This window comes from Colletes latitarsis, chromosome 10, assembly GCF_051014445.1.
Source record: "Colletes latitarsis isolate SP2378_abdomen chromosome 10, iyColLati1, whole genome shotgun sequence".
NCBI lineage: Eukaryota > Metazoa > Arthropoda > Insecta > Hymenoptera > Colletidae > Colletes > Colletes latitarsis.
In genome coordinates this window covers 31,870,624-31,894,613 of record NC_135143.1, presented here as the reverse complement: position 1 = coordinate 31,894,613, position 23,990 = coordinate 31,870,624, and the positions used below count along the sequence as shown (strand labels likewise).

General features: G+C 35.1%; 6 protein-coding genes and 1 long non-coding RNA gene across 20 annotated transcripts; 3 read left to right on the top strand and 4 right to left on the bottom strand.

Annotated features, from left to right (window-relative positions):
• The first annotated feature begins 4 nt into the window (after positions 1–4).
• LOC143346609 (HIG1 domain family member 2A, mitochondrial) lies at positions 5–990 on the top strand. The gene is made up of 2 exons (XM_076774865.1): positions 5–343; positions 666–990. The coding sequence occupies exons 1-2, from the start codon at positions 196–198 to the stop codon at positions 845–847; spliced, it is 330 nt and encodes a 109-aa protein (XP_076630980.1). The 5' UTR covers positions 5–195; the 3' UTR covers positions 848–990.
• On the bottom strand, positions 976–5,712 carry LOC143346600 (rhotekin). 3 transcript variants are annotated; one of them, XM_076774834.1, is made up of 8 exons: positions 5,413–5,712; positions 3,875–4,068; positions 3,416–3,625; positions 3,036–3,215; positions 2,860–2,954; positions 2,566–2,780; positions 1,633–1,921; positions 976–1,507 (listed from the first exon to the last, which is right to left on the bottom strand). In XM_076774834.1, exons 1-8 carry the CDS (start codon positions 5,554–5,556, stop codon positions 1,335–1,337), a joined length of 1,500 nt encoding a protein of 499 aa, XP_076630949.1. In that variant the 5' UTR covers positions 5,557–5,712; the 3' UTR covers positions 976–1,334. The 3 variants fall into 3 exon arrangements, with proteins under 3 accessions (XP_076630949.1, XP_076630950.1, XP_076630951.1); XM_076774835.1 differs by lacking the exon at positions 5,413–5,712 and adding an exon at positions 4,653–4,972 and having other exon boundaries at positions 977–1,507; XM_076774836.1 differs by lacking the exon at positions 5,413–5,712 and adding an exon at positions 4,722–4,860 and having other exon boundaries at positions 978–1,507.
• On the top strand, positions 2,711–3,525 carry LOC143346611 (uncharacterized). The gene is made up of 4 exons (XR_013080450.1): positions 2,711–2,885; positions 3,003–3,200; positions 3,279–3,345; positions 3,398–3,525. It is a non-coding gene; the product is annotated as an uncharacterized LOC143346611 (long non-coding RNA).
• A 118-nt stretch (positions 5,713–5,830) lies between the features above and the next one.
• Positions 5,831–8,148, bottom strand: Rpn10 (regulatory particle non-ATPase 10). The gene is made up of 6 exons (XM_076774852.1): positions 7,981–8,148; positions 7,417–7,557; positions 7,218–7,329; positions 6,737–7,111; positions 6,270–6,555; positions 5,831–6,179 (listed from the first exon to the last, which is right to left on the bottom strand). Exons 1-6 carry the CDS (start codon positions 8,004–8,006, stop codon positions 5,926–5,928), a joined length of 1,194 nt encoding a protein of 397 aa, XP_076630967.1. The 5' UTR covers positions 8,007–8,148; the 3' UTR covers positions 5,831–5,925.
• A 324-nt stretch (positions 8,149–8,472) lies between these two features.
• LOC143346607 (uncharacterized) lies at positions 8,473–11,539 on the bottom strand. 5 transcript variants are annotated; one of them, XM_076774856.1, is made up of 5 exons: positions 11,204–11,470; positions 11,045–11,110; positions 10,159–10,245; positions 9,877–10,080; positions 8,473–9,276 (listed from the first exon to the last, which is right to left on the bottom strand). In XM_076774856.1, the coding sequence occupies exons 4-5, from the start codon at positions 10,033–10,035 to the stop codon at positions 8,473–8,475; spliced, it is 963 nt and encodes a 320-aa protein (XP_076630971.1). In that variant the 5' UTR covers positions 10,036–10,080; positions 10,159–10,245; positions 11,045–11,110; positions 11,204–11,470. The 5 variants fall into 5 exon arrangements, with proteins under 5 accessions (XP_076630971.1, XP_076630972.1, XP_076630969.1 ...); XM_076774857.1 differs by having other exon boundaries at positions 10,159–10,255; positions 11,274–11,470; XM_076774854.1 differs by having other exon boundaries at positions 11,274–11,470.
• Positions 11,540–11,573: 34 nt separating this feature from the next.
• Positions 11,574–15,264, top strand: LOC143346608 (SRR1-like protein). 6 transcript variants are annotated; one of them, XM_076774859.1, is made up of 5 exons: positions 11,574–11,810; positions 12,862–13,338; positions 13,424–13,621; positions 13,728–14,422; positions 14,818–14,983. In XM_076774859.1, the coding sequence occupies exons 3-5, from the start codon at positions 13,467–13,469 to the stop codon at positions 14,838–14,840; spliced, it is 873 nt and encodes a 290-aa protein (XP_076630974.1). In that variant the 5' UTR covers positions 11,574–11,810; positions 12,862–13,338; positions 13,424–13,466; the 3' UTR covers positions 14,841–14,983. The 6 variants fall into 6 exon arrangements, with proteins under 6 accessions (XP_076630974.1, XP_076630979.1, XP_076630978.1 ...); XM_076774864.1 differs by lacking the exons at positions 11,574–11,810; positions 12,862–13,338 and having other exon boundaries at positions 13,345–13,621; positions 13,728–13,825; positions 14,234–14,422; XM_076774863.1 differs by lacking the exons at positions 11,574–11,810; positions 12,862–13,338 and having other exon boundaries at positions 13,345–13,621; positions 13,728–13,855; positions 14,234–14,422.
• On the bottom strand, positions 15,139–18,925 carry LOC143346604 (short/branched chain specific acyl-CoA dehydrogenase, mitochondrial). Of its 3 annotated transcripts, none has more exons than XM_076774849.1 (9): positions 18,730–18,925; positions 17,534–17,648; positions 17,128–17,228; positions 16,803–17,009; positions 16,548–16,718; positions 16,274–16,414; positions 16,027–16,209; positions 15,812–15,947; positions 15,139–15,445 (listed from the first exon to the last, which is right to left on the bottom strand). In XM_076774849.1, the coding sequence occupies exons 1-9, from the start codon at positions 18,775–18,777 to the stop codon at positions 15,270–15,272; spliced, it is 1,278 nt and encodes a 425-aa protein (XP_076630964.1). In that variant the 5' UTR covers positions 18,778–18,925; the 3' UTR covers positions 15,139–15,269. The 3 variants fall into 3 exon arrangements, with proteins under 3 accessions (XP_076630964.1, XP_076630965.1, XP_076630966.1); XM_076774850.1 differs by having other exon boundaries at positions 16,289–16,414; XM_076774851.1 differs by having other exon boundaries at positions 16,295–16,414.
• Between the last annotated feature and the right edge of the window lie 5,065 nt (positions 18,926–23,990).

The following is a 23,990-nucleotide window of genomic DNA, read 5'->3' as shown; positions in this document are numbered from 1 at the left end:
CCTATCTGGCAACACGGTTGTGTTGTACAATAAATTACGTTACTCTAATATTATTCTGTTATTTGTAACGGGGAAATGTAATATGTGATAACAATAAAAAACATTAGACAGTATCATTCTTTCTTCTGTTCTGTGTCAATATAAAATTCAATCAATATATTGTTCGATCTTTTGGTACTACGTTAATAAATAATAATGCAGGAAAATACAAAAATGGATTCGAATATGTTAAATGAATTAGACTGGATTCGAGTATGCGACGAAATTCATTCAAATAACATATCAGAAACATTCTCGGAAAAATTTAAACGTAAAGTAGGAGAAAATCCTCTGGTGCCTCTAGGTAAATATAACCTCGACGAACGCTGTACAATTAAGTAAGTTATTTGGAAGGATCTTTTTCGAGATAAGTCATTTTTCCAAATATTGTATTTATACTCGTATTCATGGAACATTTTTTTTCAAATTCAAGTTTTTGCAATATCGATTGTATAGGCCTTTTTATCAAATACCAGCTTTGTAAAGAAAGAAAAATTTCAAATTTAAATATCTCGAAGATTTTAGTAGATAGACCCTTTTTTCGAATAACTACTCAATATTTACATGCAGTGATGCGAGATAAATGCTTGTTAACTGATTATTTCAATGTTTCTATACCGTTTCAGGTTGTTTGGCAACTGTATCTGCTCTTATGTGTGGTCTCTACAGTTTCTATAATGGACATTCACAAATGTCTCAGTACATGATGCGTGCACGTGTAGGGGCACAAGCATTCACTATATTTGCTATGGTTAGTGGATTTATTGTCACAATGTCAAAGAACGAAGAGCCAATGAATCGCAATTAAACTATATATTCACTATTAGTATAATGTATCGAATGTTTAATCCTCGTCTTGGGTTCAGTTTAATTACAAATTGTAATTGCTATTAAACAAGTAGTATAACCAATAAAGAGCATAAAAGCTTTGTCATCTACTTTTGTTAAAAACTGTTGCTTTATTTAATTACAGAATTAGTTTGATAATTATTTTTGTTGAAAAAGAAAAAAATTTTAACCCACATTTATAAAGGAAACAACCCTTTGACGAAGCATAGAATATATTTAAAATATACACAATCTTAAAACATGTACAGTGTAATCTAAAACCTTTAGAATGATTTGTATATTTTGTAAACATACAGTGTTTTATCAGTAATGAAATTCACGTAATATGTACTGTATGTTTGGGGAAATCCAGACACAGAAATTTAATTGAATTAATCACAGGTAGATAAAAAACAAAACTGATCGTAAACATCTCGAGTTTACAATAGTTTACATCTTTAGAAAATTCATCTATGATGAATCGTACCAGGAAATTGCCAGTAAGAGTTGAACTCTATAATCGAAGGTCGAGATCGTACAGTCGTTGAAGCCCTACCGGTAGAATCACGATACTCGGAGATAAGTTTGGATGCTTCTTTCATCTTAGATATCCTCGACACGGAATTTGGAAAAACCGATTCTGTAAAAGTTATAAACAATTTCTATCGTTGAAAATTGTATCCATAAATTTGAAAATGAATAAAAAAGCAAGACACGACAATTCTATTCGCACAAGCATTTTTTTTATTTTCTAGCATGTATTACCTATTAATGGTGTCTCGTCATAAAGAGAGCCTTGTCGGCTGTTACCGACAAAAGAATTTCTCGTGCTTGCGTTTCCACTCGAAATCTCGGAACATGGAATCCGCTGGACATTCACTGCCGCGTGTTTCCACTTGGAGTGTTCATCGATGCGCGTTACCAATTGTTCGAACAATCTTTCAAAGTCTTCTTTTGAATTCAATTCAATGGTGTCGCGATTTTTTATACCGTCCAAGCAATTGAGTATTCGCAATTGATTATTCGTCGATTTCGATTGTCGAACAAGTGTCTCCTGAAACAACAGAACGTGTATTTCAAGTACTATTCCAAGTAAGGACGCTTGTCTCTTCGGACTTTCTTTTTGATCCGAGTCTGTATTATTTCAGCAACTCATCAATTTACTTCTATTTACTACAGTGAGTAAATATAAAAGATGCGTCGTCAACAAATAAATTAAATATATTAGGTTGTTGCGAATGAAATGACCGTTTTCCACAATTCAAGTTTCTCGCCCCTGCAGCTTGACTTTTACGTTTCAGATGGCATTGTTTTCATTCTATTTCAAAAGTACATGTTGTCTCGCACATAAATAATAGATTTCGGGGGTATGTCTATTCACCAAAAATGATTGCAATTGACCACCGCAACCAAAAGTAATTTTTTTATAATGATTCGAAGTTTAAAAAAAAGAAAAAAAAAAATCTGTTTTAAAAATAGTTGAACAATTACAGACCTAAACGCTTTGCTAAATATATTACAATAACCAGATTAATACCAGATTAAATATAATTTAGTTGGTGAGTATCGATCGACGACAAACGAAACCATGCTATTCATTGATAGGAATGTTTCTGGCTAGTGATGACAGTTTACGAGCTGTGATGTCATCGACTATTTTTACACTGTTTAAGAATCTGCGGCGATCTTTCGTCTTACCTTATTGATGCCAATTGTATATGTAGGTTTGTGTAATCCTTCTGCGAACTTCTTCGACTTCCATGTTTCGATTTCAAAGCCTCGTAATCGTGCCCAACAACGTTGATCGTTTATAGTTACGAATCCTATGCGAATCTCTTTATCGATACAATCTGGTTGAACAGCTAAACGGCAACAGAAGTGTCCAAACAGCGGCAAAGCGTGAACTTTGTTCTCTAAAATAATACAAATAGCGTTAACAACCGCGATATTTTCAAGAAATGCGAAAAAAATCTGCGAATTTAGAGTCATTACCAAAGTTGTTCAATACCAAGTCGTGTGTACGTATATTTTTGTCGGTATCGTTCAGAGTCATTTTTGCATAAGCTACTAAATTGAATTGAGGCCCACTAGAAGGTAAAAAAATCGAATGTAACAAAAGAATAGACTGCGTATAGAAAGGTTGAACAATATCGAAAGCGAAAACTTACGTCTTGGTAGAATCGTATTCGTCTCGTAAAGCTGCCGCGAACTTTCTACCCACAGTTTTCGAAATCGAAGAATGAATAGTCTTACTGATTCGCCTTGGGGTACTGGCGATGCTGAGATCTTCTTGCAGAACGTGACTATAGATCTCCAGAGTCAATTCGAATTCGGTTGGTACATTGTTACTACAAATAAAAAAATTAAAATAATTTGTAAACGTTCTCCATATTTTTTACTTTATACTATAGATTGAATAAAGGTCGAGGACATTTTTAAATACAGAAAATTGGCGTGGCACTCGATGTGTTAAATACTGTTATTAGTATTATAGGAGCAAAAACATTATATTTCATGAAAAAAAAAAAAGGAAAAAAAGAACACTTACAATAACAAAACGTCAGGAAAACTAATGTCCGTCTGTTCTCTATCGACGGGACAAAGTAGGCTGGTGTCGTGAATTTCTGTGCCGACACAAGCTAGACAGAAGACGGCGAACCTTCGGTGATCACCGCGATTTTTAAAATGATCGGAATCTCTCCACATCAAGGGAAATCTAAGATCCGAGATGGATAATTTGCCCCTACTTTCGGAAACGCTACAACATACAATGTTTAATATTATTATGCAACGACAGGTAAAATTACATCGAGAGACAAATTTCTTCCCAGGATAATTATAAAAAAAAAATAAATTCTCATTTTGAATAAAATATAAATATAAATCAATAAAATTACACAGGAAAAAAAAGATGTAAAAAATTATTTTTCGATTTCGATCATGTTCGTTAAATTTGCCTATATCAATTTTTAACGCATAGAAACATTTCTGATCGAAGATATAATACCTCGTCGGTTTCAGGGGTGTGTCTCTTGTACGATGTTGTAGCTCAGCCATGTAAGCAGTCATTCTTTTGCTCGAAGTGAGCAAAGCACGTGCCGCTTCCAAGCTTTGAGCAGGATGCCGCGCAGCAGCTAACAACCTTGACGAGCCTTCCTTCATTTTTACTTCTAATTCGATCTTTTGTTTCAAATCATATTCCTAAAGAAAAAAAGAATCGACTCTATCATAAATCGTTTTGTAAGTTTTGCGAAATATTTCAATTTTTGCTTGCGTAGCGATACATGACGACAAAGCGACACGTCTGCATTCGACCAACACGAAAATAAGTTCCGAGTTGTTTGTCTTTTGTACATTTTTGTTAATTTTAATATCAGAATGCTAACGGAAAAGAAGAAAAGTGAGATTTGCAAGAATTTTCATCAGTACGTATGTACGTGACCATAGATACGCATCTGTAGATTGATCAATTTTACAGATTATTTGTAGAAAATTTTGAATTACATTGTATTCGTATAATAGAATAGTAGTATGCATACTTAAATCCATCGTTAAACTATCATTCACGGCTAAATATTACATAAATATGATATTCTTTTCGCAAATAATGAACATCTTTACTCGCATTTTCATTGCTTTACATTTGTTATGAAAACTTTTTTACGTAAACAAAGAAAAGATTTGAAACGATCTATGAACATAAACACCGTTGTTTAAATTGCACGATATTCTGCCAAGAAAATAGAAAAACACTGTTCGAAACAAAAAGTTTAACTATTCTGTACCTCTGAAGCACTGCGAATTTGTTCGCTTTCGTACTGATTGTTAAATCTATAGCAAGTGAATAATGCTACCATATCTTTTCTTCGGAAAGTCCTTCTATGGATTTATGTCTTATAATACACCAAAATACTATAAAAGCAGACAACTTCGGACAAATTCGTCTTCGTCGTGAACAGTTTCGTATTGTACTGGGACGCAGCAAACATCCCGCGATGAATCACACAAGGGGAAAGGAGTGGGAATTTTGGGTGGGATTATTCAAGTTCCTACTCATTCGCCGCGTTAAAATCAAACAGAATCGATAGAATAAAAAAGGAAAAACTAGGCATTAGAACGTGTAAAATGAAATTATGTTATTTCGTATTGCAGAATTCTTTTTCGACAATATAAACATAACTTGGTCGTATAACGTTTAAATATTCGAAAATTATAGAGCGATTTAAAAAATTACATTACATATAAATAATTCTCGTTTGTAAGAACGCAGAAATTGTGTAACATTTTAAATCAAAGCTATGTCGTTCTTTAACGGTCTTTTTCAAAAGAAGTCAGCAGTGAAACATAACCTACTTTTTCCACAGCAATGTTCCATTATATTCTTATTGATAAGGATAAATTGTTTGACTTGTTCGAACGTTTAAATAGTTGCATATTGTATGTGAGTACTTGTAACATTAGAGTGTTCAATAAATAAACCAAATTATTTGCAGAGCAACAGGTAGAAAAACAATAAAATTTCACTAGTTTTAAAAGTTAACTCACCGCTGCATTTTTGCAATTACGGATACTTTCTCGTCTTCTAACCCGTGCCTGGTAATCACTTAATGAACGCAAGTAATTATTTTCTTTATCCAAAACACCGTTTAATCCACGAACTGTTCCGACACTTTTTCTACGTGGCGCCATTTTGAAATTTAGCGTCTCTTTTCAAAATTAGACGAAGCAGCCATTATGCGAGAACGTCAAACAGTAACATAAAAAGAAGGGTTAACAAGACGATACAAATTAAACATTAAAGTTCTAAGTTCCTAAATGGATGATTTAAATATTTAAAAACTGCTGTATATCACTTATTTATAAGTTAGTGATTTCGAATTTTGGCATTAAATCACATAATTATCGATATTGGTCGATGTTAATAAAAAAATGTACTAATAGAATAGATATAGAAAATCGTAAGTGAAGTTTTTAAAAATCGAAAATTTATATTTGGTATACATGTATTCACAAAACAGGGATTAATATATAGTTATATATCCAAGGAGCAAAAATTTTTCATTTCTTTTCCTTATCCTTGTCTGTTTCCTTCTCCTTTTCTTTCTCCTTGTCTTTTTCCTTTTCCTTCTCCTTCTCCTTGTCTTTGTCCTTATTTTGTTGGAGAGATCCAACGGCTTCACGGACGGCTTCAGAATGAGGATCAACACCAGGTAAATTTTCTAAAACTGATTGCAGAAAAGCTGGGTCGGACATTACAGCGGCATAATCCACTTCGACTTCCATGGCTAATTCCTTCAGGGTCTCGAGTTCTTCTAAAGAATAAAAATAAGAAGAACAGTTGGTATAGTATAAGCGCGTACGCACGCACGTGTGCGATGTATAAATTTATGTATGCATCGTACGTTGATCTTGCATGGACATCTGCATGGCAAACGCAATTTGCTCTTCTTCTGTCATACGGGCAAAATCAGGCACGGTTCCACTAATGGGCGTAGTATTCTCAGACGTCGAAGACGAATCTTCGTTACCTTCGACCGACATAGAAAGCGCACGTTTTAACATCGCTTCTTCGTTGGGCGTCGCTTTCACTGTTTCCGATAGTTTGTTTGTAGTCACCTCGGTTGCTTGTGCACGTCGTGCTTCATCCTCTTGACGCTGACGTTGTTCTTCCATAGAAACACGTAGCGCCTAAGCAAAGGAAAACGATAAGAGAAAAGTTATAGTCTACTATCAACCCTTTGCGGTTCTATGTCGAGTCCCGTTTGACGAAAATCTTACATTGATATCGATTAATTTCATCGTTAATCGTTACTTTGATTAAATTTTACCAAACGCTGGTATTGCATTATGAAAATCGCAAAGTACAAACCAATGCCAATTCTGGATCTTCGTTTGGATCAACCCCGAATTCAAAGGCAGCTCTCCCAACACCTGTGCCACCCATTCCATCGTCTCCTTGAATTATGGGTGAAGCGATCAATGCATCTGATAAATGTGGCCCAGGTGGAATAGTGATCATGAAACAGCCTGTACCATCTTTTCCATTGAGAGTATTGATAAAGGTTGTCAATACTTCATTATTAACACTATCCTCGCCAAAACTAACCACGTCGACGCAAACTTTCTCCTTCTTCAACCGTTTTGCTAATTTAACTAGTTCTTCTTCGTCTACATTTATTGGACTACCAATGAAAGCAACAATACGCATTTTGTGATTTTTACCTTGACGATGTTTTAATGCCAGCTGTTGATTTAATATTTTTATTCATAATTGTCACTTGTTTTTAAGTCGTACAATGTAGAAATACGATCAAGGAGCAGCAGCAATTGCCTCCTCTTAACATACTTACGTGTGCAATTCGTATTCCGGTAATTAAACTGAGATTACCATTTGGTTGTACTTGATGAAGTTTTGATAGAATTCTGCCTACGTCGCTGGTCAATGTAGCTAATACTTCAACACTGTTTAGAAAAATGTAATTATATAAAAATTAAAAAAATGGTTGCCACATATCTGGACAAACTACAGTATATATAAATTTGAAATACTTGGCCAGCGTTATTAAACCAACGTTGTTCTCGGGATTCGAACGAGTCTTTGAGTGACAAACCAAATTAACGGCATCCTGTTGTGCTTGAAGTCGCGTCGGTAAAAAATCTCCATTTCTCATGTAATCGCTGTTGTCAATACTGAAACGTTGAAATAGTTATTGATAAAACGACAAATATTTCGTATTCATAAACGGATTTTTTAGCTCTATCGCATAACCTTTACCCGCTTCGTTCGCGAAGGTGAATATATTTCAGGTAAAAACAATCAACGAGTATTTTATCGAGTATTTTACTTTTACTTTGCACTTGGATCAACTTCTTCGGTAATTAATTATCATTTTGTACAGAAAATTATTATTGTGCAACAAATTATTTCAACTTTGCACTGTCACTCGCGTTTAACGTTTGCGAACTATCGAGATATTCACTCTTAAAATAATACGTTAATATATCGATAATCTTGTTACGTTAATGATAAATCGAATTTTGAAATACGTACATGTAAAATATAGAAAATAGAATACTAACAGAAAGGAATATTGATAAATAATAAGAACTTACCATATCATCGTACTTTCCAGCACCATCTTGATTCCAATACTGATGCGTTTCGTTTCGTTTCGTTTGGTTCCGTTCCGTTCCGTTCCGTTCCGATCCGTTCTGTCTTATGCGTCATTTCTTCCTGTATTCTGTTCTGTTTCAGTTCGTTTCGTTGTTATTAGTTTACGAACGAAAATAATATAAAAATGATGTTGAGGAGAAAAAGAAGAAATGATGTCGCTTTATAACGCATGGAAAATTACGCCGTGCATATATGTATGTTAATCTTTGTATAAAGTATAATTAGAAGAGAAGCGAATTATTTGCTATGATTGAATCAAAGAATCGACCGAGATCGTGAATAAACATCGAAAAGAAAATAAGAGTAACAAAAATGGAATGTATAAAAATAATAAAGAGTTTAATAAGAGGTGCAACGATCGACATGAAAAGTGTGTGCGTGTGAGTGTGTGTGTGTGTGCGTTTTTTTTTAAAAAAAGGTAACAAAGTAGATTAAAGGGAAAGGGAAGACTCAGGGATCGTATCTAGTTGGAGAGTCGAGTATCTCGGCGCTTCGTCCATTAAGGTTGCTGTTGCTTCTTCGTAAGTAGGTGGCTGGTCGGTACGACACCTTGATTTTAACAACATTCGTCTGGTTCGCCTTCTGTCGGCAAATGCCCGTAGAATAACGATCAATGGCCCTAGGAGCAGCATCACGACTCCTATCGCGAGCATGATTATAGCAACAGCCGTTCCAACTCGATTCACCGGCGAACGTTCCGACTTGGTCCCATTTTTCCCAATTCCTGAGGCTTCGTAACGGATGTCGTTATACTCATGATCGAAAAACTTACTTTCGTTCAAAGTAAGGAGATCTGTAGGACCAAAGTTTCGAAACAAAGTACTCGATGTATTATTGCTTGTAACGATCTTTTTGCCGTTGCGACTGTTTTCGTTGAGATTCTGTGCAATAACGATCTTCTCTTTGCCATACATTTTTCCTACTTCATTTTTGTTAGTCGTGTGAATTGTCTGAGCTTGAATAGCACGGATGTCACGAGAATCTTGTTTACGATTCATTGTAGTCAATTTATCGATGATCGAACTCTTTTCAGTTATTCCTGTGTCAATATTACTCTTCCGATAAGACTCGAACAGTTTGCGGGACCATCGTTCGTTTTGTACAACAGTGTCGAGATTATCGACAGCGACGTCGTTTTGCAGAGTTGCAATTTTGTGTTCGACAAATCGATGCCATTTTTCCGCGATACTTGACTCTTGGATCGATTCGTTTGCGTTCCATGTCATTAACTTTTCCTGTAAAAATAGTATCCTCGAATCTTTTGTCAATTCGTTTTCGTTTTTCAAAACTATCTACGAAATCTCAAGAAATGTCAATGGGTTTAAATTTCGTTATTATACATATATGGGTTACGATTCTAGTATCGGTTCTATCTATGTACGTCGGTTATGGTTTCAGTATCGGTTCTATTTCGATTCTAGTTACAATTATAATAGCATTCATTCCTATATCGGGTTTACTTTGATTCTACTAATGATTAGGTGATTAGGCGAGGAGCTTAAAATTCATCTAATCTATTTTGCCCACGATCGATATTTAACTATCAATGATGTTTCTTATCACTGATTTTAAACACCTAACATTACAAGATAAAAGCAGCAATGGTATATTCGCGTAAGTGGTCGTAAACACTCAATATTTATGGCAGGTATACGTTTGTTCCGGTGTAACGTGTTGAATCATAACGCACGTATGTAAGTACTTAGGTACACAACGATGTTGTGGTGCATATGTATATCGTGAGCACTTTTTTTTTATAACGCGTCGCATAAAAACGTCCGTGTGTTCGGCGAGACACCATATACATATTTTCATAATCGATTTAAATATCGAACCTGTATGTCAGCTGTGTCATTTCGTGTCACTTCCTTTGTATCATACAGAGAGATTGCACCTTTTTGGAGAAGTATAATCCCAACGATACACCAAATAGTCAGTTGAAAGCCGATTATCAATTTTGGCGACCATTTATTCGCGTTTGCGCTAAAAGACATCTTTTTATTAAAAAAAAATGTCGCACGTTGGTAACCCGCTTACGCCTAAATCACATCGAACAAAATTTTCAAATGTATCGTCGTTGGAGAGGAACAATATCATTTTACCATTTCTAAACTTACTTCGAAGAAAAATTTCATGTTCTCCGTGTAAAGATCGGCAAGTTCTGATTCCTTTATTTTCAAGTCCAATCTGTAGATCCTGAAAGACTGAAGAACACTGCCGATCACAAGTATTATCAAAAATATATATATATTTTTGGAGTAATTTTTAAGGTAAAATCCTAAGCTTTCGCATCCCTAAGATAAATTTCTTTGAAAAGCTTTGTTACGCTAGAAAGAACGAAAAAAAAAATAAAAATGGATTTATTCTAAAAGCGTTCAAAAATTCAAACAGTTTCCATTTATTTTATGTACGAAATGAATTTTACTCGTACGATAAATAAATTTGCGTCATTTTCATTGACCTCTATGTATACGTAGAGTAAGCGTTACATGCGCGTTCCATTTAATGTGGAATAAAATGGCGAAAAAAATCGCGAATGAACTTTTAAGGGAGTAATTGCAAAGAGGAGACTTTAATTTGTAAATTTAAAAAATTTTTAAACATTTGACAGCCATGGGAATTTCTGGGAAGAAGTTTGAAACAGAAATGTGAAAGTGGAAGATTCAGCCTTTAAAAGAACCCCAGAAAAATTATTGTACGATTTCTTTTCGCTAAGTTACGATAGCACAAATGTTGACAGCGTTTAAACCAAGCGTCCTAATACCGATGACCGGCAATGTAACTGTTAATACTTGCTGATATTGAGAACGAATAAATATTATTTTACAGCGTGTTCGACTTTTGAGTTCTCGAAATTCCCGAAAGTTTTTCGAAAAACTCGATAATTAAGTATCGAACGAAAAATATTAAATCGATATTGCGAACGAATGTAAACACTCGTACCGAAACAGTATCGAAAAATCGAAACTAAAGTTAGATACGCATAACGTCGTGTTCCAATACCGTTTCCTTGCTTCTACTTTCGCTTCCAGTAAATATGGCAACGCCTAGGCGGTTGATTATTGATATCTAAAGAAAGAAGTAGTCATTAACAAGATTTATTTAATTATTCCCAGCCTCCGTGCTATCGATAGAACGAAATATCGGTAATTTTTAAGTTACATTTGTCCAAGTGCGATACGTGCGTTCGTTGGTAGAACCCAATCGTGTTACGATAAACTTTTCTTTTTACCTTCAGGTGTCACGTTTGCTCCTTTTGAAACGCACCGTGTTAAAACGCTGTCAATAAAAATCGATCAGCACGAACACATACAACGTAGACCCGTTCTATACATGGCTAAACCAACAATCTGTACCGATCGATCGTAACTGTTGCTTCGCTCTGTCTTGGCCGCTTCGCACGACCGTTTGATCGGCTAATGATTCGGTCAGTTTGTCACCAACGAATAACGCATACGTCACACGCAACACATCGCTGGTCACGTCTCGTGGATCGCGCTGCTTGTTTGTAGTCGCTCACTCTCTGCTTCAGTCGCGGTCACGTGTTTATTTAATCCCTCGTATTTTTTCCGTATCTCGTAATATAACTAGGTATATACTACAAAACTGAACATGAAATCTGGACATCCGTGTACGTTTATCTTGATTCTCGTGATCGTTAAAAATCATTTCTACAGTAATGGATATGTTCACCCGTGTATAAATTTATGACACTTGCACGAACGATGCAAGCCATGCACATCTTCCTAATACTCGCATAAATTTGTTAGTAAGTACCAATTAGTGTAAAACGATATTACGAAGAAATCAAAAGTCCGAATTCTTCTACCGTTATTTTTTACATATTTCAAAACGCATTCGTAGATACGTGTGCTAATCACTTGTATCATTTGCCGTTAACATAATTTATTTTAACGATGAGTAGCCTTATCGATACCTAAACTATTTCTATGCTTTAATTGCTGGATTCCTGCATGAAAAATTACAAGACGAAAGGCATTACGTGATAAAATATAGACTACGTAACAAAAATCTCATTCTAGCATATAGATACATACGAGACAAAAACGCTATCGTTTTTGTTCGATCAACCAAAACATTTTACGTTTTTTTTATTTCTATTAACAATCCGTCTATTAGTAAATAAATCAAATTAATTTCGTAATATTTTATATTCGGTTTAGACCGACAGTCAGATCGTCCATTTCTTTGTTTATTCTGTTCACTGAACAATGTATTCAGAGATGGTAAACGATTCTAAGGATAATTAATCTGTGTTATCTAATAATTTCAATTTGTTGATACATACGTATGTCCACAGACTAGGCACAGTATAGATCTGTCATCCAAGGCAAGTTCTATATCGCATCGCATGACTCTTTTATAATTTTCGTGTTCCATGCGATGTTACCACAGTACAAACAAAAAAATGGCAGTAATTATAATTGAATTTAGCGATCCTGAATTATTTTAAACATAATTACAATCGGGATTGATGTATAGAATTTAAATTGCGGTTCTAGATAACTATCTATATTTGTCTAAATATCGATTATTTAATAATTATACTAACACGTTAATAAGAACACGTATATCTTTCTTTTCTTTTTAACTGAGAAGAGAAAAAGAATCTCCTATATAAATCCTATAACTCCTATATGAATCAATTATGAATTTACCTCATCGTTATCAGATTACAACTTTATAAATTAATTTAATTTTTCTTCCTTTAACACCAACATCTTTCGTCCCATTGTGTAGCTACCACCACAATGTTATTCATTATCTTTACTAACAATCTTTGATTATGGACAATTTAGCTTCTTTTAAATGGCTCTCGTTACGAACAAAGTAATGCCACAGACGAGGTATACTCGTATAGTTGTAATACTGGCCGAGTATCTCCTTCGTCTCCGTCAGGTGTCACTTTTGCTGCTCGGTTGGTGAAAATGGACTATGGTATCGTGATGTCGCTGTAATCGGTAACCACCTGTATTGGACGCGAAGAGCATTGAGTATGTTTACGACTTCTTATGATTGATCGTATCGTGGTAGTATGATAATTTTTTATGGTGAACGTAAAAATCAGTAGTCGATGCATTTGAAATGATAGTTATTTAAAGTTACGTATTTAAGTTCCAAGTCTATCTGCATGTACATGTACAAGTACGTTCATAAATACAATAAATATACGAGACGAGAATACGTATCGAGCCATTGGTTAAATTGGTGCTCTTTTTCGAGTAGCTAAAACGTGGTTAGGTACCTTGCACCGTGACGACATGCTTGAGTGAGAGGTATGTGTGTTTCGTATATAAACAATCGAATGTCGTACAGAATAGCAAAATTACGAAGGATTAATAAAATTGTAAAAAAAAAAAGGTAATACGTATGTAGAAAAGCAGATAACGTAGAATCGGATAGAATGGCATTACAAATGCAAGACACTGGAGAATTTAAACTCGTAACTCGTCGAAAGAAACGTGTTTTTTCCGTTCAAAATAGTTGTGATCCAAATGTAATTTTATTCGATGGTAATGATGACAGTGATGCCGATACTAATTACGAGGCACTTTTTGGGTAAGACGTTACTCGATTTTTCATATATACGCTCGTTTGTTTTTTCTATTCAAAATTGTTAGGTCGTTTCGCCCTTAACTTCTTAATATTTTATCACGATTTTCAGAAAACTGCTTCAAGCAGAGACAGAATTGAGAAATTCGTTATTCGGCGATGATGTTTTTCATTATTTACAAGATTCGCTGAGAGCTTTGGACGTCGATGGTATTTCCGAGATACTATGCTATGGTTTAGGTCATTTTTCTCGCCGCAAGTGTTCCAAGTATCAATTGGCATTACTATTGTCATTAAAGAACTACTATGGCTCTCGAGTACATATATATGATCCAATTTTTACTCCTAAAGAAATTTATCTTCTAGAAAGATTTGGCTTCAATGTCATAAAGATCAATGAGGAAGGCAAGCGAGTAGTTCAGGATAATGTCACATTGGTGTATATGCCGCACTGTTCGCTACATTTAACTAATAATTTCCTTTATGCAAATTGGAGCGAGAAATTAAACAAGTGCATTCTTTTGACAAATAGTTTTTCAGTTATAGCGGCTAATTTCATAAAGGCAAATACATGCGAGCCTGTTGACTACATCTCGCGTATTCAACCGTATGTTACAGAAATTGTTTTGAGAAATAATTTTATGTACGAGGACGTGTTCAATGACTTAAATATTCACATATTTCTTGAACAAAATATTGATATGGTACCTAGGAGTTTCTGGAACGATAGAGAAGAACCTTGTTACAGAGGCGCGACATTAGATTATTTTACTGCTAAACAAACGGAGCGAATAGAAGCTAAGAATTGTAATTATATCTCCAGTTCTCTAATTCATAGATCCTTGACATGTGCAAACATAATATACGAGGGTTAATTGATAACTAAAGTCTCCAACAACGTCATTGCGCGAGTAATGGGGATATAAATAAATTTTAAACTGCGTTCGATAACTTTCAGCGTTTAGCGTAAACGTGCAAACTTTCAGTTTTCTGTGTAGCATTGTGGCATAATAGCAGAGTCGTTTATCGTGAGTTTGACTTCAGAGTTTAACCCTTGTATCAAAGTATTAAAATATATAGTTCGCGTGATAACAACCGTGCCAAATTCACACGAAGATAATTAAGATTGAACAGTAATACAATATAAATAAATTAAATATTACGAGTACCAGGATTTTAGTAAATAATTTTGTCTGTCATAGGTCGAAAGGATGATGAAACCTAACGTACAGTTGGTTCGCTCGCTTATAAAGGAAATTCGTCGATCATCGTCTGAACGAAACGCAAAAGATAACATTATGGTGCGTTACATTCTGGAGCAAACACGAGCTCATAGGGAAACTTCGGAAGTTTTATGCAAAGCACGAGAAGAGTTGAATAACTTGGCAGAGACTTACCTATGTTACTTAAGTTCACGGCGAATCTGCAAAGAAATCCAAGTCCGATATACCGGTAAAGGTGAACGAAGTATCAAAGAAACTGCGGATCTTGTTGGATTTAAATTACCTCATGATCCGAAATGATTCTGGTTTAAAATAATAATATTGATTTAATAGAAATTTGTTTAAAACCGAGTTTTTATGGAAAACTAGAAAAAAAATATAATGTATTAAATGGAATACAAAATAAAGTTTTTCCGTTAACAGTAACGAATTCACGAGTATTCTTTGCGAATACATTTGGCTATAGTCGATAGTTGCATGTTACTGGTGCCTTCGTAAATACTACCAATTTTGGAATCCCTGAAATATTTTTCTTGAGGGAAGTCAGTTGTATATCCCACTCCGCCCATAAAGTCGATGCATTTTGCGGTAACGCGTAACGCCGTTTCTAAAGTATAAACCGTACATGTTATTACGAATGTTCTAGTATTCGATAGTTTACTGTTAGACAAAAAGAAAGAAGATAAAACGAACAACTTGAATAATCGGACACTTGGCAATTCTCATTTTGTCTATAACGAGTAATAAATTAATCAAAGAATATGTTACGTTGAAGCATGAAGTCTAGTCAATAAAAAATATAATGCGTATTTATTTAGTTATAATGTTTTATATAAAATAAATCTTAAATTAAACGATGCCTTGATCGTAGACAAAAATTATAAAGTTCCAAAGTGAGAATTGTAAAGTGTCGAAATATTGAAGTTATACATATACTGATTGGTATACATATGTATATGTAGGTACTACATACCGGAAGCTACGAGTTTGGCCATGGCAGCCTCTTTCATTATATCCTTCTTAGCATCGACTAATCTGGCTGCATTGTAGACCAATAACCTGGCACACTCAAGATCGGTGACCGCTTGGGCAATTTGATGTTGCATAGACTAAAAAAATATGAAAACTTTGACATATTGTATTCGATGTTTTTGTCGTGTCTAAACAAAGAATGTATGTTTGTTATACTTGAAATGAAAAAATGTCTTTTCCAAATTGTTTTCTATCCAGTGTATATGGTATAGTGGCATCCAAGCAACCTTGTGCTATACCAATCATTTGTGCTCCAATACCGATTCGACCTTCGTTTAAGAATCCAGCAGCGTATTTGTATCCATGACCAAATTGTCCTAAGATATTATTTTCAGGAATCTAAATACAGAATGAATGCGTTAAGAAATTGACTATGTATCGAATTTCTTACAAATATGTGTACACCGTTTCTCTTTACTCTAACATTATCGAAGTGGATCATGCAGGTACCCGACGCCTTTATTCCCAGCTTATCTTCTGGCTTGGCGACTGTTACTCCGGGTGTACTTCGTTCTATGAAGAATGTTGTAATGCCACGGTATCCCTAATAATAATCAAAATACTTAATACAGGTTACATACTAATATATCGGGCATAATTCAGTGGTCAGCTACAAGGTGCACGTAAATTCAATCGAATCATTTTTTAAATGGATACACATAATTTATAAAACTTACAGCAGAAGTGTCAGCGTTTGCAAAAACTAAAAATAATCCGGCAATGTCGGAATTCGAGATCCACATTTTCGTGCCGTTCAACACATAATCGGATCCATCTTTCTTTGCTTCAGTTTTCAGGGAGAAGGCATCGGACCCCGAGGTAGGCTCCGTGAGGCAAAAGCTACCCGCCTTTAATGAAAAATTAAACGAAAAGGAAGTAAAGAAACAATATATGTACTTTTATACCTTTTTATTTTATTCGTCTAGACTTACGTAATTTTGTGCCAATTGGGGTAGATATTTAGCTTTTTGTTCCTCCGAAGCGACTTTTAAAATTAACGAATTCACTAAAGTATTGTGGATGTCTACCAGTGCCGCGACAGCGCCGTCAACTTTCGCAATTTCTTCGATGGCTAAGATTGTCGTCATGAAATTGCATCCAGAACCGCCATAATTTTCAGGAATTTCGATACCCATTAGCTGGAGATAATCAACAATGTTAGAACGTTCGTATCTTTGGACGCGTGTGGCGATGCGACGATAACTCGTTCGAGATATAAAAATTTATTAGATACGGAAGGTCGAGCTATTTACTTACACCATTTTCAAAAAGCTTTCGTTCTAGTCCTTGGTCTATTTTGCCTTCTTTCTCCATTTTTCGTACGAGTGGTGTAATTTCTTCCTTTGCGAGTTTACTAACTAAGAAACGATGTACAACCATATATTATGTATATACTTAAAAAAAACATACGAATTAATATTATAATCCTCCATTTTGTTTCAATTAAAATGATATGAATCGAAGATAACATTTATGAGATTCGAAGAGGATTCAAACCTAAGGGTTGAAAACATTAATTTTAGGCTTCTTCGGACTACTGAACAGACTAATTAATCACTAATTAACAGACATTATAAAAGTAATTAGTTATTAGTTAAAAAAAATATATGGAAATTTCACTTCGGCCTTAACGATTTATTAAATGTTTAACAACGGTAATTACCGCTTTCTTTCATCAATAATTCGTCGTCTGAAAATTCGGTTAGAGGTGTGAAACAGCGATTCAGATGCGATGCACTTCTACTTAGATTCCTTTTTGAGTACACCATTCGTGGTATCTGAAGTTTAGGTAACACAACTACATTAATTACGAATTACTTTGAATATTATTATATTATATCGTACACAGCATACCACAGATAAAAATAACATTTTTATAGTATTAAAAAGTACAAATTGTTCGATCGAATAAACATCACGAATAAATTGCTAGACATTATTCTCGTGAATCGTGAAATCAAAATTCATATCCACTGTTCAACAAATATTTTTAATAAATGGTTTTTCAATCTACGCTAATCAAATACATTTTGTTTGCAATTGGAGAAATTAAAAACCCACGCGGTTACGCAAGATTAATGCGAATTATGTACAATTCTGTAAAAAATTCTTATCATCTTCGTGCGTGCTATGCACATAGATATATTTAACGTTAAGTTCGGTAAACAAAAGGCGTGCTGTGAATCGTGAAGTTGGGGCATGCCATATCGTATTGTTAGACCAAGTAACAAAGAGGGGCAAAAATCTTATCTCGATACAAGTTTTAAATAATCAGTAATAGATAAACAATTTCTAATCTGTTATTTCTAGAATGAAAATTACAATCCGAATTATATAACGAAAATTATATTCCATATTGAACTCGTAATCTCTATACAGTATCTTCGTTTGTCATCTAATTATTCGAATGAAATTTTCCTCGTATTTAGCCGAAAAATGAAACTTTTGTAGAATTTCACACTTGAGCAACACTTTTCATTAAGTTTAAGTATACCTAGCTTGTTCTATTAGCTAACATTAAATATTTTTGTAATTAGGCGTATTAGTTTCGATTAGAATATTTGTTCGTTGTAAATTCATCGATAGAAATCCGATTCCAAATAATGTCAACACTAAAATGACTTTCCTTCGAAAATAGGTGACTGTTGTTTCGTTAGAAATTTACATGCCACGTCAGCTAACGATTTTATTACCGATTTTTAATTTTTTTCATTTTTTAATTATATCGTCGTATTACTTTCGATTTAAATTACCCAAGTCAAATTTTCGCCTAGCATTGTATAAAAATAATTACCGTATATTGTTATTAAATCTGAAGAAAAATCGCGCGAGGCAAAAGAATTCTTCATGCATACGTACTTGTCGTATTAGCGACGTAAACAAATTCGTATTTAATTTGAGATTCATGTTCTAGATAGAAATTGGTCCCAATAAGATTTTAACTGATAATACAGCGAATGTCGACGTGCCCGCAGACTTAGCGACCGGAGGAAATGGAAAGCAGTGTTGTCTGGTCCCAGACTAAGCTAATACTGACTGGATGGTAATGTTATGGACATCGGTACCGCTCTAAACTTGGTTCACAGTTGAGTCTGCACGAGCGTCGAACAGGTTCTTATGTAAGGAAAAAAAATGAAAAAACATTTCTATCAGTAAACCCGTTTCGATGACGCGACGAACATAAACGTTTCGATTCGATATAAATTCAACACATTGTTACACGCTTATTTCGATGGTAAAACACTCTTTCATATGTGGAAGATTCCTTTATTGTACAAACAAAATTTTGATCATGTTGAAACTACATTATCGCTGGATAAAAGATTTACCCGTTGCAACGTAATTTCATAGGTGTATACAAAACATTTTTCCCGCTTTTTTATTTTCTTTTTTTCGGAATAGAGACAAATTTATCATTACAAGTTGATATGTGGTATTGATTCTTTCTAGAACGTTATTGTGTACATAGATATTTTTTCGGGACGATTAATTGTGTCATTATATATTTTCTTATAGTTTTTCAAGATTAATATTTATTAAAATTTCGTTAACTACAGTCCAACGTAATCTTATACTATGATTCTGTCGTTATGCTGAATCTAAGACTTATACGTCTAAACGATGCGTTTAATATTAATTGTATCGCCATCAATCGAGCCTTGTTAAATCTAAAAATGGCATCACAATTCAAAAGTATAACTGTGTAGGACTTGACGTATGTTGGTGTACTTTAAACTATGAATATTAATGTGTAACGTACGATGAAAAGAAGTCAAACGAATTGGCGAATAGAGAAACGAATTGCATGCTATGCTGCATTAATATGTAATAATATGCAACTTGTTGCTTCTTAGTCGTCAGTAACATGTCATAGGTATGGAAAAATTAATTAAAAATAGGCAAAAACGTTACACGGTAAGGAGAAGTTATTTAAATTTATTTTATGAATGCAAACGTTACAGTAATATTATAAAATTAACGTAAATATGTACATTTTCGCAACTGATTACAAACTGTGTTCATGTTTTCTGTATAAATTTTATTCGGTGTTGATGAAATATGAAAAAAACAATCCGAATCTTGTATCTGTGACATCAGCTTGTTTAATTAATTGGCCTCTGATAATTATTACACTTTTCTTTCTCTTTTATTTAATTTCACTTACAATATATTTTTCGCACGAGAAATCGTACCGAGTCTTAATAGTATCTATCTAACGTTATAGGGTATGTGTACGTAATACGTGAAACGTTACGATTTTCGTTCAGACAGTCGAATCAAATAAAATTATAATATGTATGGCTTCTATAAAACGTTTATATTCCAAAATAAGCCATTATTTTCATTATTTTCGTAAAACTGCTGAAACTCTAATTAATGCACATATATATCACATTAAAACGAATCCTAAACATTCTGCTCGTGTATTTGTAATAATGTCATTTCAAATATTTCGCAAGATCATATCACAAAAGCGGTTTCTAGTACACGCGACAATATCATACGTGATGCGTTATTGGCTGTTTAAATGCCAAACGTTTTCATTGGACGGAGAGTTTAGGGCTCAGCCAACCACACAGAACGTTTTCGAGAATCGATCTCTCGTTAGGGTTGCTCATGAAGTTTCATGAATCGGATGCGCAACAGTATTGTGCGCACGTTCCGCGTGCTCAACGTGGAATTGGGCGAAGAGAAAGAACAGGAAACGAGAGGACAGGATCGAGAGGAAGAAGGGAAGAAACAGTGTGACGGTGACGAAAACGGCAGTACACTAGGATACGACGATCGGTGTTCGTGTGTGACTTTAAAGAGGTTGGGACGAGTATGGAAATTCGCACCGATCCGGATAAGATTCGAAAGAAATATATAACAATAGGTTAATTGGTGTCTGACCAAGATAGCGGAACACGGTAAAGGGAGACGCATAGTTCCAAGTGGGAACGACAAAAGATAGAGAAGAGGTGGTGGAAGTGGAGGTGGTAGAAGTAGTGGTAGTGGTGGTGGTAGTACGGAAGAACCAGGAGGTGGAGAAGGCTTGCCAGCCGCCGGAAGAGCATCGACGGCGACGGGGGCGGGGAGGCTGTCCACCGAACGGAACGACCGCTCGGTGATACGAACGGCGAGTCGAACGGTTTTCGAAACGGATACGAACATACCCAACCTTGGACGATATTCGCTGATTTTCTGCTAGGTAAGTTCATACGAGCTACGACAGAAACTGTGCTTATCGGGAATTATTTCGAGACTCGCGACGCTGTTGAGCCGCGAGAGAATCGCAGTTCCAAATAATTGACAGGAATGACGTAGCGTAAGGGGTGTGTCGTCGATTAGGCGGCAATCTTGGATGCTATTTTTGTGTGTCGTTAATTGTTTCTGGATAATCTTTGATCACTGATTATCAGTCATCTCGTTTCCATTCGTCGTTCAACCACTTCGTGAAAGTATTTCAAAAGTGATTGTCAAGGTACTTGTGATAGTTACGCCATCGAAAACCATCGCTCTCGGTAGCTGTATCGCCATTTGCATTGTTAAATCGTTGACCTTCTTTTTCTCCTGTTTTCCCCTTAAAACAGATAGAAAGCTCTTCCGATACCGCAATGTTTCTTTTAAACGCAAAAGTGACGCCAATCTGTCGTTTAGCTCTCCATTCAGCCAGAATTTTGTGTCGGATTATGCGTACACCGGTAAAAACTCGCAACGAAAGTAAAAATTCTGCTGATTCTTCGTACGTTAAAAGTTTTTGAATTTGTGTTACTCTTGGGTTATCTGTTTGCTGGCAGCAACGATAAGCAACAGTGTCGCAGAATGCGTACGTTGATTTCCCCGTACATGCGGTTAATCGATTTGTTAAGAATATTCTCCGTTGAAAGTAATGAATCGTCGTATGAAATTAGGCATCCCAAGCGGTAATATTGACCAAGCTCTCAACGGTGGGATGATCAAAATAAAAGTCAACTCAATTTCGTAACGATCAACGAACGTGCGTGCATCGAATACTTTTACATTTATCCGTCAGTGGTTAGTAAATCAATACATCTAAATTCCGGTCATTTGGGCGTATTCGCACGAATAACCGTACACTGAGTTCGTCACGACGTCCTTATGATCGTCGTTATTTCGTTGACACGTATTTGATGCAGTTACGACAATACATATCTACATATATATGCATACATGTTGCATTGTGCCCTGCAATCGAGCGATAACTTAGAATAGCTTTTGATTTTCCCGCGGAAAATATAGTTTAACAAGTAGCTACACTAAACGAACGCACATCTCCCAGCAATGAACTTGCGCCTCCTCTTTTTCTCGTAACAACTCTAGACCGCCCGCGCGCAATCTATAGTCTATGGCTTGGAAATAAACCGGCTGCTCTCTCGGGTTTCGATTCTATAGAAGGCACGCCGCTCACCTGTGCGTTCAGTGGTCGGTTTCATCTAGCAATTTCGACCGATTTCGTGTTTCCAAATAGCATCATAGCATACATAGCATCGAACGATTAGTTTGAAATTTTTTCTTTCTACGATCAATGTCATTATTACTTACTTAGCTTAATGAATATTCGCGCAGGTAGCGGTGCCGTAGGCAACATAAGTATAATGATCCGAGTGTTAATTTGAGGAATATGTAAGTAAAATGCGATTAACAGTGGCTTGTGATGCAATGATTGTTTACTAATCAGACTCGTGAAAGTTGCATGTTTTCTTATGGTAAATACGACGCGATTGTAGCTCATCAGCCGAACGTGGTACCGCCCAACGAACGACGATAGAGTAAGCTTCGCGTTTTAAGTTATGACATCATCGCGTCGAGAAACAGCGGACGCGTCGCATTAAGTATCTCGTGCCCGATATGTGTTCGGTCCATTATCTCGGTAGTTACACACGTTATCGAATGTTTTTTTATATTACCGATCTTCTATCACGGGCTAGAAACGTTCACCGATTTTATATGCATTTTCGATTCGGTGGATTGACATTTAAATCGTTTAATTGAATTGTAGGTGTAACTTTGATGATTTATCGGAATAGATGCGAATACAAAATTTCATACGTTTTTGAGAGATTGTGTGTGTAAATACGTAAGTGATTACAATTACCGGTTGCGTGTATAGGCTATGTTCAATTGGTGTTCGCTGTTAAATAACGTTGATGAACATCAATTGATGGACCAACACTATTTAGTCACGGTGAATTACGTATTCGGCTTAGAGTTGGGCAAAATGTTATTTGTATAATAGACAACCGGTAAAACTAACGTACAGCAATTTATTTGTAACATTTATTCGATCGAACAATTAAATTTTTGTTCGTTTCGAAATATTTTATTTTGTATTACAAATTTTATTCATTACTCGACATTCTATTTAAATAAGAATTTAGTTTATGTATGATTCGATCAAATAGCGATATCAAAGACGTTTTTTTTTTTTGTTTTTACTGCTGCCCAATGAAAGTTAGAATAAAAATTCTCCAATGAGAATGGATAATCATGTAATTTATATCATAAGCGAGTCATACGAAATCTTTCGTATAAATTGAAGAAGTTACAGTAGAAACGACAGAAAAGAAATGGCCGCGAACAGAAAAGTGTATCGATCGTTACGCTCGACTCGAAGTTCCAGAGTACTATCTGTGTACTTCTGTGAATACATAATGTGATATTCAAATTGTTTCTAATTTGCATGGTTTCGTCAAAAATAATATCACGGAAATTCGTTGGCGGTACAACATGATGTCACTCCCAAAAACTTGTCACGCACTGCTTGATCAATAAATTTCGGTGAATCCGTTTCTACTTGTACCCTAACGCGATAAAGAAAACCGTTGAATTGATTAATTAACGGATCGCTATACATAATTTTAGTCGTCTGACAAATCGTGCATTTTGAGTTAAGTTAAAGTGCTGAAATGCTTTTTATGAAATGAAAATGGCGCCAAATGTTTGCTCCTTCGTTTTTATTATGGTTATTTATACATATAATGGAACCGTTCATTCGATGAAAAACAGCTGTGTAGTAGAAGCGATGGTTGAAACAATTTTGTTAAGGAACGATATCTCCACGTTTTTGGCACTTTAGATTAGGATTCACAGAAGATGTGTATTCGAGTTGAGCGTAG